Genomic DNA, 14,354 nt, shown 5'->3' on the forward strand with positions numbered 1-14,354 from the left:
GTCGCCAGCTAACCTTTAAGAATAAAATTACAAATTTATTTACAAACACTCGAACACTCAGCAGCTTATGCTAAGTTTCCCATTAGCATCCTTCAATTCGAAACATAAGAAAGTCGTAAGAATATATTCTCCGCACAGGTTGCAACTTCGATCTCGAATCTCACTTAAGCATAGATTAAGTTCCCATTTTTAGGCGAGTCCGCACACCTGCGACGCGCCTATTAAAACTGTTTTGACTGGCTCCTGACAAAACGAAGTTCAAAGAACATGCCACTATATACACATATTAGTATTTTTTTAATTTATGTAATGAACAGAATTCTTATGGCTGTCGAGATAGCCTTTTGAGTACGAACAATACTAGCGCTATCGAACGAAGTGTGTGGAATTTCGTACGATAGATCATTGAAAACGTAGGCTACGTGCAACCTGGAAAACATAAAATATCAACATGGCGGCTGCGAAAAAAAAATATTTTTTAACAAGTTGGTGACCTGAAAATCATTTAAACTTGGTACGACATTCGTATGGTAACATATTGCAAAGACCTGCAGTACTTGTGTTTTATAATATACCCCGTCTAATCTTTCGCTATCACGATATTTGCTGGGCCAGTTACTTAAATCTGCTCGAAGTTTGGATGGTACAAGATAAGTCTGGGATCCAGTGATAAAACTGACCAACCGGTCGACTTTCCCCGTTACATGCTTTTGATGATAATACTATGATTCACTACGCGCAGAACATTACAAATCCGAATGTGAAGTGGTGTATGAGAGTAAACAGTCGATATGAACTTAATCTGTTGTACCAGAGATGAACAAGAGGTAGAACATTTTGCAAATTTATAACGCCAGGCCAGTAAATGAAAACAAGAAAATTTATCATCATGTGTGGTTTGTCAGTTAGTTTAGTTGACGGTGTAGAGGCCATAAATATTGTCATGTATGTAGAAGGTAGTAGTATGTTAGTAACTACAGGATAGGCTCAAAATATATTTACAACGGCTGGTGTGGCTGTAAACTCACTGTAACCAAATACAGCGCGTTCACCCATGAAGTTTAACGCAACTGTCATTTCCAGACACCCGGCAGGAACTGTTATAACACAGCTGAGTTAAATTTATTTTTTATGGAACAATACTTTATTCGTATCAGGAAAACCTTGTAACGCTTGACGGTGAGTCACATAATTCTAGCCGGGAGCCAGGAAGTAACAATTTCGTTTAACTTAATCAGTGAACACACTGTACTAACCTCACAAACACACTTAAATAACTTATAAATCAAAAATTACTGTCCTCTGGGTTGTAGCGCCACGTAGTGTGGTAGAAGTTTACCAACGTTTCAGAGGTCCTTGTTGCCTCATCGTCTTGATAATGGAGACAGCAAGGACACCTGAAACGATGGTAAATTTGTAACTGACTGCACGGCGCTACAAGCCATAATACAGCCATCTTCGTACTCATCGCCATAAGAACCTCAAATCCCACAACCTACAACCTCGTACAAATCAGATAATACAGTTTCAAAATTTCCAAGAAAAATTTTGGCATATATTTCCAGTAAGATATCAAGGTTATTCCTGCGCCTCAGCATCACAACACGAAGATGTATGGCGGCGCAGAAGTAACATTATTCGCCGAACATCATGGTGAACCAACCTGTAAGAGCGCTCTCTTACCTTGCGTAACACTGTAGTAGAAAGAAAGTACATACGACGAAAAAGAAAATATTTAATCCAAGCGTATCTTGAAAATATTTCAATAAATTACAGTTTCACAATCAAAAATTCACAAATAAATAGACGGCGTAATTAAAATCATGCACCGGTTTTCCTACTGATTAAACAGACAGAAAAACGCAAATTTTCGTTGCAGGCATTGAATGTGTTAACAACTTCTCCATATCCATGGGAAACAACACAAAGGGCCAGCCTGTACAATGTAGCGGAGAATGATCATTTATCAGGTTTATTCTGACGCGACATCTGGCGGACCTGTCGGCAAACATATTGAGCCCAATGTCACAACAGTTTTCTGATGAGATATTGACGAACACAGCAGCTACACGCAAGTGGAAAATACTCACAAAATGTGCCGAATCTATCACGACGAGTACACAGCATATTGTAGCAGTAACAACCTAGACTTGTATTCTAGAGGTACCTCGTTCGAATCTCGTGAACAAGATTTTTCGCTATTTTCGACAGCCTTTACAGGAGCTTCTAATTATTAGCGAACGAAAATTAACCAAACAAATAATACAGTGTTTCATAAACAGTACATGGCACTTCAGCAGTTTTTCTTGCAAAACGGCATTAACACGTCCTGAATTACAACAGCGCTTGTTAAATATGCGCACGCGCAGTGGATGTAAAGCCCTACTTATATGCTTCAACAGTATTAAGGTCACTCGACATATAATGTTAGGATATTTCCAGTCAGCCACAGATCATTGCGAGGCGCCTACAGATTGACTAAAAATAAAGCAGCCATAATCATATTATTTAAGTACAATGCGTATGCAATCTTTGCTTATACTGAACGAAATGAACACATGCATATAGGCCTACAATGAATCGTGTCCATCTGTCTGCACGTATCATCTCTAAAACTGCAGAAATAAGTTCCGACATCAGAGTGTAAAGTCTTATACAAAATGTTGACAGCGAACATCAGTCTCGTTGGAAATACTACCGCGGAGGTACATGCTTTATAGTGACATCCTCACATTTCTATCAATAATGGGCAAAGTAGGTGTCCCACAAATCTGCATTTACTTCTTCAGCAAGGAGATCGACCAAGACAACAGACCTGTTTCTCCCTTGTTAATCAGCAAGAAGCAGTAACCCCCCATATCCTATCCTCAGACGAACAGAGGACGGGTAGGATCAAATTGGGAAGCGAATTGGGCTACCACAGAGACGTGGACAGAGCGGAAGGTAACTTATCAAGAGTACCATAAGATTATGCAACACTGTATTTTCAATTACTAACTCAAATAATGAAATACACATGTCCGGACTTGTAAGCGGCAATCATACGTCAATAAAGGTCCAACGCGAAACGGAATATTATATTGGGACAACAGACCCTATAACATAATATTTTAATCAAACAACCAAACAGCAAAGATGACAAAGCCAACCACAAAATTGAAATTCTGGAATGTATTTTGGGACGGGGAAACAAAACAGTGGCATCCGCAAACTAAGTCAAACGGACCAAACATCCAGGTAGCGTAGGCCGGGCCTAGTTACTTACCAAAACAGCACAAATTTTCGAACTGCTGAAAACACACATAAAATTTAAGTCCGAAAACATAACAGACCACACCGGAAGCAGGAAGGCAAATGCCACAAGCTACGTAGATTCACAGCGTAAGAAACGAGTGGGAGGGAAAGATAAAGGTAAAGGTAGGGAGAGAAGACAGAAAGGGGAAATGTCAAAATAAGGCGAAACACCTTGACGCATACACGCTGGTCCATGGCATAACATGTATATTAGATCTACAAATTTAATTTTATATGAAAAAGTGCAACGAAAGACTGTTTAAACTTTGAAGGACACTAATGCCAAACGCGTTTCGACCTCAAGATGTCATCATCAGTGGCAAACCAAATTAATTCTGTCTCCATCACCAGGGCGATCAACGACCTGAAGATGGAGACAGCGAGGACCTCTGAAGCGTCGGTAAATTTCTACCAGACTGCACGGCGCAACAACCCAGAAGACAGTCATCTTCAAACTCACCGCCGTGAAAACCTAAAATCCTAAGAGATATTAACTGTTTATTTCCTGATCTTATGACAATGCCACACATATACTGAAATCCGTAAACTTGATTAATTAAATCCTTATCAGAACCATAAGACACATCTTAGCTCATGTAATTGAAGTGTGCTGTGTTCGTGTTACTTATCATTACTTTTTTATATTCTTCAGTAAGGGCCAAAATTTAGATTTCCCACCGACCTTTTAACTTAAATTTGGGATTTCATTCCTTTTCAACAATTTGTAAATTATTTTCGGTATCAACAAAACTTGTAATTTAGGTCTATCCAGCAGGATTAAACACACTGCAACGCGCCTGATTCCACACAATTTATTCAACAAGAAACTGACTTATTAATGCGAATTAAATATCAACATGGTTAGTCAAATACGGACTGGAAACGCGTAGAAAATAAAACATTAAAGGCACGTGTTTTCATAAAATATATACAAAAATTAATACACTGTCGATAAATATCCTTCAAATTAAGTAGGCTTGATCTACGCTTTCAGATTAACAGAGTACAAGGCAGGGCACACAGTCTCCCATGAGAAATATAACACGAACATTATCTGCATGCTAAAAGCATTCAACAACCTTTATACGCCAGGCATCATAATCACTGCATCTATTTGCCTTCAATTTCGCTTCTGACGTGGCATATACATAGAAGGGAGTTTAAATATGCAGACCGAAGGGAATTTAAACATGAAATGGAAGCCTTCTGCTACTGAATGTTCATATACTATCAAAGAAAGTTGAATTTCAAGATAACATTGAATGAATGCAGAGGATAAGGACACCGACTCTAGGGAAATGTAAACTTATACTTGTAAAAGGTTTATGGTAAAGAAAAGCTTTCGTTTCCTTATAGATATTCGTTCGATTTCACGTAGTGCCTCTGAGACAGATATTTTTCTTTTCAAGATTCATTCTCTACAATATGAGTTTTCTTCCAGATTTTTAGCAGAAGGACAGATAGCAAACCCTCTTCTTCCATTTCTAGCGATCTTTGATTACACTACGTCTCTGTCTATAGTTCAAAGGATTAACTGAACGTGTACACAGTCTATGATAATCTAGAATCTAAACTCGACCGGAGGGGGATGTTTTAAGGAGTTAATTACAAACATTCATTTGCATAAATTCAAAGACAACTACGTTTCTGATATAAACGTTCTTCGCTTCTTCTTGGAATAATTTCTTACCTACGTTTCATCATGGAAATGTATTTTCATGTCGTTTCATAAATTTCACGGAAGGCGTCTGAACCTTACTCCCGGTAAAACACAATGACTAACGATCAAGAGGCGGAAGAATGTGTATTATGGAGTTCAACCTCCAGGAATCTTGTAACAGGACATTAGATAAAGGTGAATTGTAAGCTTCAAGCTTTGGTCGCTTTAGCTTCGAGGAAAATCCTCCGATTCTTGATGGATAAGAGGCCAGTGGAAGGCGGTTCCAGACAGCAGAGACCCTGCCGTATGTCTGCCTGTCTGGTTCATGTACGAACATAATCTCTCTGTAAATAAGCCTATATACACATGTTAATCTCGATCAGCGTGCCTCTGTGTTAGAATAATCTTTCAACACCTGTTATTGATAACATATAGTGGTATTCAGTAAACACAATATACTACAAGAATATCAACTCTTACGATTGCTGTCTTCTGGGTTGTTGCGCCGTGGCCCTGATGATGGAGGCATCAAGGACCTCTGAAACGTCGGTAAACTTCTACCAGACTACACGGCGCAACAACCCTGAAGACAGCCATCTTCAGACTCACCGCCGTGAAAACCTCAAATCCTACTTAATATCCACTCTTATTTCCTCGGGAAACCTTCGATTTCTTGTAATCCCAGCTCTCGGTATCTAGTAGAGAGCAGGTTCAGAGTTGAATCCGGAAATCACTACCAACAATTTTAACTCAACTCTATTACGAAGTAACTAATATTCGAAATGGACAAAGACGTGCGAAATGTTACAGCATAACGAGAAAGGATATTTTTCTTACGTAATATAAACCACAATTCTGACACAAATATCCCTCTGTTTAAGTCCAAAATATGTGCACTGCACACTAAGATCAGAAGACAAACAGCCAATATATGTGATATTTCAGATTCTAACGGCGGCTCGTATGAAGACTGTCATCGCCTTGAAGATGGAGGCACACAGCACCTCCAAAAAGTTGGTAGACTTCAAGGCACAACATCCCCAGACGACATCGTCAACAGACAACGTGCTTTCTTACAACTGAAATGAATAAATCCACCGAAGAAGATACCGAGACAGTTCAGCCTGTAAAATGACTGGCTACGGGGCTGGACGACCGGGGTTTAGTCCCCGACAATAAAAGGGATTATTTTCTTCGCCACCATGTCCGAACCGCTTCTGGAACCCACCTAGCCTCTCCCCCTGTCACAGTGTAAAACTCACCACTCCACTTCATCTTCAACGGAAGTTAAAAATGTGAGGCGTTTTATCTCCACTTCACCATACATCTTCCTGTTTCATGGAGGCGTGTTTACAGGGACAACGTTGCGCAGCCTCGCAAACACAACTGGAAGGAAAACGTACGCACTGAATACGTCAGTTTGCTTGCTGCACAGTGTGAACAAAGCATGTGGACCGCTCCAGGGGAGAGCTCTTTGCTCTGTCACTTAATGGTAAGTTGGTCGCGGGAAGGTGGGGGGGGGGGGTCCAGAATGTGTACTCCACTCCACCCGGTTTCACAGAATGGAAGAAACAATGCGCTAACCTGAACCAGGAACCACTGGAAAGGGAGAAAAAATGAACGCCGTCCTCCCTGGTTCGAAACTCGACGCAGGGATCGGCTGTCGTGATTGAGGATTTTCGTGGTTTTCCTCTGTCACTCAGTGAAAATTTTCGCAATATTACTGTTCACAAATCATCCTACCATTCCACGCTACACAACCCTCGCACTCGGAATAACATTGTTCAATAAACCAATACTCAATTAAGGAAGAAAAATAAAATAAACACATAGACTACAAGCAAAGGAATAAAGCAAGAAATAAAGAGATAAAAAACAAAATGAATGAGAATCGCCATTCAAAGGCAGAAATATCTCCATGTGGCTGAGTTTCTCTTCAAAATCTAAGCTCAGCTAGTCAATAAATCTTATATTTTATGAGACCCGAAGTTCATTACTGTTACGTTGACAGTCCGTCTACACAACAATTTATTATAGTTTCCATGTTTATTAAGGTCCACTACATGTTTCGATACGCCACGGTGGTCTAGCGGTTAGAACGCTGGCCTTGTAATCCTGGGGTCTCGGGTTCGATTCCCGGCGGTGCCCGAATTTATAACTTGTGTTGGGCAAGGCCGTGGTCTAGGCAACACGGAGTTTTCCTCCGGGGGCTTCCCCGGTTTCTCCGTGGCATCCCAACAATTACTCCATTCACACACAGAAGAAGGCAATGGCAAACCACTTCTGGATCATCTGCCAAGAACGTATATGAACAGATCCCAGTCCGAGAAAAGGATGGAAGGATCCTGTTCATATGGACCTGTCGTCAGACAGAACACGAAATAAATAATACATGTTTCGACCTTAAATGGTTCTAAATGCTCGAAAATAATAGATAAGACAGCTGAATTTTATACTTTATTTCGAACAGATAACATTCGCGACTGCTTTACAGTTATTCGTAATAGGAATGTACCTTTGGCCTGGAGTAGAACTTTTTTTTCCTTCTCCTGGTTTTAAAAACGTAGGCTAACTTCTTGTGACAGCAGGATTTTTGGTTACCTATAATGGTGTCAGATGACGTGATTTATATGTTGGAGGATTTATCTGTAAATAAATTATTTTGGTATTAAAGTTTTTAAATGTGTCTTAAGCAGCTTGTCTATGTGGATGTAGTTACCGGTTGAATGCTGTAGTTGAACTGAAGGGGTTGGTTGATGCTCAGGGGAGGTGGGCATGATGGGGACGATGGTGGATGGAGAGAACAATCTTTACGTATTATGCAAGTTTATCAGGATTCAACAAAAAGTGCAACAAGAAAGCTTCCTTCTACCTCCAAGATTAATAACCCAAAGGGGCTTTTAACTCATAGACAGCTTGAACATTCTAATATTTTAATATTTTATACATCTTGCGAAATATCCACACAACTTTAATTTTCTCCCTTCCAATTTAGCAAATGTTTTGAAGTCCGAAGGAAAAATATGTTTCTACTCTAGGTCCAAATTCCTATGCTTCCAGGTGCATATATGTTCCAAATATGAACAAAATTCAGCAGTCATATCTATCAGTTTCGAGCATTTAGAACCACCTGAAGATGACCATTTAAGATCAAAACATCTTAATAAAAATTGAATCTATAATCAAGAATTGTTTTGTAGGCGGACTGTAAACCTAACTATCAACACGCAACAGGATGCGTCCCTTAAAACTGGCCATTGCTGTGTTTGCAAGAACGGACCATCGAAAGACAGAAGGAAAGAAAACAATGGGAGGAAAGAATGAGACGGAGAAAAGGTCAAGAAACGACAGAGACTATATGTAATGCCCAGACGTAAATAAGAGTACAATATTAAAATGAATTTTACAGAAATATTTTATAAAGTTGTGAACTGGTTTCAACTTAATCAGTGCAACGGCTTGCTTTCGTGAACAAGGGCGATCAATTTTTGGATCCCGGTATCGTAACTGCTTACGACCTGAGCAACTAGGCTTAAATTCCCGACAGCTCCGGGGACCACTGTCTTCGACAATACGTACAGACTGGCTCTATTGCGAATTCAGATTTAATATCCTGAGTTCTTTTGCGGTGGTAAGGCGGCCGATGCGTTAAGCTTATCATTTACCTCCATTTGGTGAAGTTTTACCTCCACTCCTTCACACACCACCACAACTTCACAACTTTCCAGTCTTTGGTTTCAAAATACCGACACCTGACATATTTTTCTGGGTAAAAGATAAGATGGATATTGATCGTAAATCTGCGTGTGGATAAGATGCATGTCACGTGGCTCCCATTTGGACGATTGACTTCTTGTTTGGTTCAGAGGACAATGCTCAGGGTGGGAGGCAGCGAAAGGAAACGAACAGAAAGTTTGGTAATCCAATATGGCAGTATTAGTTGCAAGAATGAGATAGTGCCCGATCTCATTTCCGTTATTGAACATTTACGTTGAAACAGAGAATCAGATTCCTTTACGTTGCAACTATCCCCTGTATTAGTTACTACACTCTGAAATTGTCGCTTCTTCTTAAAGGTTCACTAATCTGAAATATCCTGCATCTATTTGTAGGTTACTGTGAACAAAATTACTGTCTATACTAAAATAGGCCAATGATTAAGGCACACCGCAGAACGTCGTAGTCGAATTACTCCCTTCCTTATTCGGAAATCTTTAGTTTGAATATTTCGTCCTATCCTGGGACTTACTGTGGCTTACCTCATTTTCTCCTGAGATACGATTAAAATATGCCAGAACTGCTGCCTTCTATGTCCTTTCGAATAATCAAAGCTTTTCGATGATCGATAATACATACAGTTGAGAAAATCCCATCAAATAAACAATAAACAGTCAAATAAGGATAAAATATGTACACATTTGTTCTATATACAGGTTATATTAGGATGTGGATTACTACTGTGCATTATGGGTTCCCAAAGGCTTGAACGTATCCAAGTAGATGACGTGAGACGCCTAAATGTTCTACTTACAAGTGTTGCTTCTTTTAGAAGCCTTTTAGAAGTACTTACAATACGCGTGACTTGTTAAATAACGAGGATGGGAAAGGAATACAGGAGAATGTCTAGGTTATGCAGCCACAAATGGCGGGATCAATTTTGAAAGATGAATGGGAAAACAGCTTCAGAAAAGTTCGAGGCTTATTTTAGGGTGTGGCTCCAAAATGATGAACATCGTGAGAATCTCAGGGTATCCGGCGTTACGATCAAAATACGGCCACGGGGCCTCCATAATACGAAGCCCCAAACGTTTCGTCTCCCGCTCCTCAAAGAAACATCTTGGAGTCCATAATAACAATTACATTTGTGCCGATATCCATAAACACTTAACCAAAACTTACAGTTACTAATTCAGTCAAGTTTTGGTTGCCAAAGAATAAAACCAATGTTACTGACCTCAAGTGGTCTTGTGTTACTTTTCCATGCTACCGAAACCAAAAATTCCTTGAAACTGTCTAATTTTGAAACCCTTGAAAACCTTCAGCACGATACAATTACAGTATTGAAATATCTCTCGTAAGATTACCTTCAGAAATGTTTCCAGGCATAGCAGATATTTTACAACCAATACACAATTCACGTACTTCGAATATGACCAGGTAACTGCACTGTTTGTGAACGAAACGTTGGTTGGACTGTGAAAAAGAATACCACGCTGCCATCTAGTAATAGAATTAGAAATATAACCCAGTTTACAGTGATACATGCCACCTAGTGAGCACCACAGTAACTAAAATAATGTGAAACTGGTCTATTACTTCCGAAAAATAAAAATATTAACTTTTGTCTGCGGAGAATGAACCTTAATTTTATTGCCCCAACACAACAGAAAGAAATCATGGGGAAACGCAGTATATTTTCTGGAAGTAACAAAAGGTAAAGCCATTTGTAATAAAAGTTTCCTGAAACATAGTTCACTGGCTTCTATATGCCAGATGAAATCAAGATAATCACTTGTGTCACACAAACAATGCTTTCAATTGTGGGCAAAAATATTAATAGACTGAAGGAAAGAAACAATGAGGCAGAGAAAGAATAATAGAAACAAAGGTAACTGCAAACTGTTCTTCATAAAATGTACTACAATGCATCCCAGTGAATGGTGCAAGATAAGTCAATATGCCAAGTGCCAGGACACAAACAGGCATCATAAAATAATGGAATATGATTATTCAAAGTCCTAAAAATTTTCTGAAAAATGTAAGGGAAGAAACTCTTTAATATGACTGTAAAGAAACTAATCAGTCTTAAACAACAAGGACTAATTTATACTAGCACATTATTAGCACGCTACAGAATCGTTTATTACAATGTTTCTGTTTACAGCTCTAATCAAAGATGTGATTCTGATAACATGAAGCTCACATTTTAAAATAAAATATTAAATATCTTCACATTCATTCAATTGTCAAATAACTGCTGCACACACATAATTACCTACAACTAGCAACATTTTAGTTCTCAAGGAAAGACACAAACTCAGTGAGCTTGTAGAGCTGGTCCTCACTGGAGGCCCCTTGATTTGGACTGTCACTGGGTCGACAAGGTTTCACCATATGAGAGCCTGTATCAACCTTCCAGCCTTGATCTGTTGCTGCTAAAACAGCTTGCTCAACTGGCATCCCCACAAATGCTGCAAGGTCATCTATGCTGATGGATGAGTATGCATGGGAGACTAGATACACTGCTCGCTTGCGGACATTTTCTGCACAAACACACACTACTTCAAACTCTGCTATACTCATTCAAACAGTAGCATAGGCTAATACAAAAAAGCTCCCACATGTAATTCTGAACACTTCTTAAACGAGTTAGAAAGCATTATAAATTATCTTTGTATACCTACAGCAAAATTTGTCATTTGTGGCAACGTTAATATTCATTACCATACTGAAAGTTGCCACAAAGTCTAAAACTCCCAACTAGCATCTTTCAATCTCATATCAACAGTTAATTTCCCCACAATAATTCAAAATGACTCCAGTACTACCACTGATATTTTGTAGACAGTTCCAGGAAGAAACATATTTCTATTTAATCAGTTATAAATGGACTATCTGATCATGATGCATAACTATAGACCAATTTCATCTCTAAAATATTTGAGAAAGTTTTGCACAAAAAAAATGTCCTTGCAAGTGAACAATTTGGATTTAAGAAAAGTTTCCTGACTGATAAAGCCATTTTCAATTTTACTGATGATATCTTAAAGGTTCTTAATAATAAAATGCATATCAGTGGAATATCTTGTGATCTTCCTAAAGCATTTGATTCTGTAAACCATAAATTATTATCGTCAAAACTATATTTTCATGAAATTTAAAATATAGCTGGTAAGTGGTTTAAATCATACTTTCATAACAGAAGGCAACAAGGAAAAATAAAATCACCAGATTCAAATAACAGCACCTATTAAAATTTAGGCATTATGAAACATGGAGTTCCTCAAGGATCAATACTTGGCCCTCTGCTTTTCCAGATATATATCATTGATTTACAACCAACCTTTAACTCTCAGTCTAAACCAATACTTTCTGCATATTTTACTAATATTATTAATTCACATCCAGAAAATGACTGTTCAGAATTTGCAGGAACAATGACTTTGTTACCTTGAACAAACTGATTAAAATCAATAAAGTCACATTAAATTTTGATAAAACAAACTTCATGAAATTTTCTACTACCAACAAAAATTGTGTTAATCTAAGTATAGGGTGTGAGGATAAAACAACTGAAAAAGTAAACCAACAATATTTCTTGCCCAACAAATTGACAATAACTTAAAATGGAAAACACACATTCAATACATTATCCCTAAACTAAGCTCAGCATGCTTTGCTATGGGGACTGTCATGTAACTATTAAAAACAGAAACTTTAAAATTAGTCTCCTTTTCTTCCATTCAGTCAAGTCATTAAAATTATTTTCTGGGAAAACTCAACAGACAGCAAAAAAGGATTTTACATCAAAAAAAAATCATTAGAATAATGGCATGCACAAAAGGGAGAGCCTCATGTAGGGAATCATTTAAGGAATTTAATGTTCTTCCACTTGCCAGTAAATTATTGCTCTTGTCAATTACAGTGGATACACAGAAAAATATTAAACTCAGATATCCACAATATAATTACAAGATGCAGATATAACCTCCATGTGCTAAACACTACTCAGTAAATATCAAAAAGGAGTTTACTATAGTGGAAATAAGCTATTCAATAAACATCCCCCCGCCCCAACTACAAAGAGTCTGAATCACGATATAAAGAAGTTCACACCAGCACTAAAAGAATATCTCCTATCTCACTATTCCTATTCCAAAGATGAATCTACCTCAACCAAGAATTATCAGCTATTATAAATACATGTAAACTATAGTCGTTATGCTTTCTTGCATAATTATTTTTGTAATAACATGTAGTTGACTGTATTATCACTGACCTAACTATTTTTATTTGTACTAGAAACAAGTACTGTATTTATGTTATGACATGTTCTATATCCTTGGCTTAGTCTATGAAAGATCTGTGAAATGTGCATAAATTCTACTCTATCCTAGACTGTCCAGGTCAAGGAACAAGAATTTTGATGTCGGACTACATGACCGGCTGCTCCCTATTAAAGTTCCCTCAGACAATGGCCAACTATGAGTACATGCACAATTAGCAGTTGTGTCCCTCATCCAATCAACATTGACAATGGAGGCAAAGATAGTCTATGAAATGGCTATTAACTACTTTCTAACACAGTCACCGAGAAGACTTCATTATGTACTCAGTATCTGTAAATCATTGGAATACACCAAGTTCTTTTTGTCTTGTCAAACTACATATTATCAGCTACTACAAAATCTAAATTATAACAAAGCCAAGAATCATCATGAACCTGTAACTACGGATTTCAATATAGTTACAATAAAATACCACAGGTAGTAAACAACTCACCCAAAAGAGCTTGCATGATGTGTCCTACATTCTCTGACCAATCAACAGTAAGGGCTGAATATACTCCCATAAAGTCCCGCTGCCACATTTTCTGTCCTACCTTCCATATGAGAGCCAGTTCAGCATGTGAATTCTTCACATTTTGTGGAATTCGCTTCCACAGGTACTTAGCATTGCACCTATTTAAAATGTGAAAAGTTTTATTACAATGAACAATCATGGTATTTTTACATTAATGTTCCTACCAATATTTTCCATAACCTAAAGAAAGAACATTCAATTTAAACATCAACAGACTTACTACGAACATACTGCTGTATGTTTACATATTATACGTACAGGTCGTTTTGGTATAAATATATGGCAAGAAGCTGAGCATACACTTGCGATGTTGGAATGCCACCAGGAGCCTGAAACAACATGTCATGTTCATTACACCTATGAAGTCAGTATGACTTACAGCAGTTCGGTTATAAATATCAGAACTTACATCTAATTCTTGTTTTTCTAAATCTTCCGCGAGTTTTCTAATATTTTCTGTATCTGTAACCATTTTAACGTGTCGTTTTAACACACAAAATTAACACAATAAATATCTTAACCTCTCCTACCCGAACAGTAGCTGGACGGCAACCATTCAAAATCTTACAGCTTCAGACCATAATAGAGATTCATTGTGATCACAACTGAAAAAATAAAATTCCTGTAGTAAAAGAATTTTAACTGCCCAGTAATTAAATTTTCACTTCCCCAAGATTTTAATAAATTTCTATCTAGTTGCCTAGCCAAATCAATCAGAAAAAAATACGAGTTCAAATAAATTTCAGTTGTGCTGTAGGTCCAGGATCTTTAGGTATATTGTTTAGATGTTGGCACGAGTCTCAGTGTATGACATCCT

At 37.9% G+C, this 14,354-nt stretch overlaps 2 protein-coding genes across 2 annotated transcripts in view; both read right to left on the reverse strand.

Annotated features, from left to right (window-relative positions):
- The window catches only part of LOC110839727 (kin of IRRE-like protein 2), a 577,271-nt gene extending 567,124 nt beyond the window's left edge, over positions 1 to 10,147 (reverse strand). The window contains exon 1 of the mRNA XM_087353933.1: positions 10,039 to 10,147. The gene's annotated coding sequence lies outside the window, so the exon portion shown is untranslated. The remainder of the gene's footprint in view (positions 1 to 10,038) is intronic.
- A 612-nt stretch (positions 10,148 to 10,759) lies between these two features.
- Positions 10,760 to 14,131, reverse strand: CSN8 (COP9 signalosome subunit 8). Its single transcript, XM_022084228.2, has 4 exons — positions 13,947 to 14,131; positions 13,796 to 13,866; positions 13,457 to 13,635; positions 10,760 to 11,217 (listed from the first exon to the last, which is right to left on the reverse strand). The coding sequence occupies exons 1-4, from the start codon at positions 14,007 to 14,009 to the stop codon at positions 10,967 to 10,969; spliced, it is 564 nt and encodes a 187-aa protein (XP_021939920.1). The 5' UTR covers positions 14,010 to 14,131; the 3' UTR covers positions 10,760 to 10,966.
- Between the last annotated feature and the right edge of the window lie 223 nt (positions 14,132 to 14,354).

This window comes from Zootermopsis nevadensis, unplaced genomic scaffold (genome assembly GCF_977971745.1).
Source record: "Zootermopsis nevadensis isolate Lab colony 2312 unplaced genomic scaffold, Znev_1.0 Znev_ptg000022l, whole genome shotgun sequence".
Classification (NCBI taxonomy): Eukaryota; Metazoa; Arthropoda; class Insecta; order Blattodea; family Termopsidae; genus Zootermopsis; species Zootermopsis nevadensis.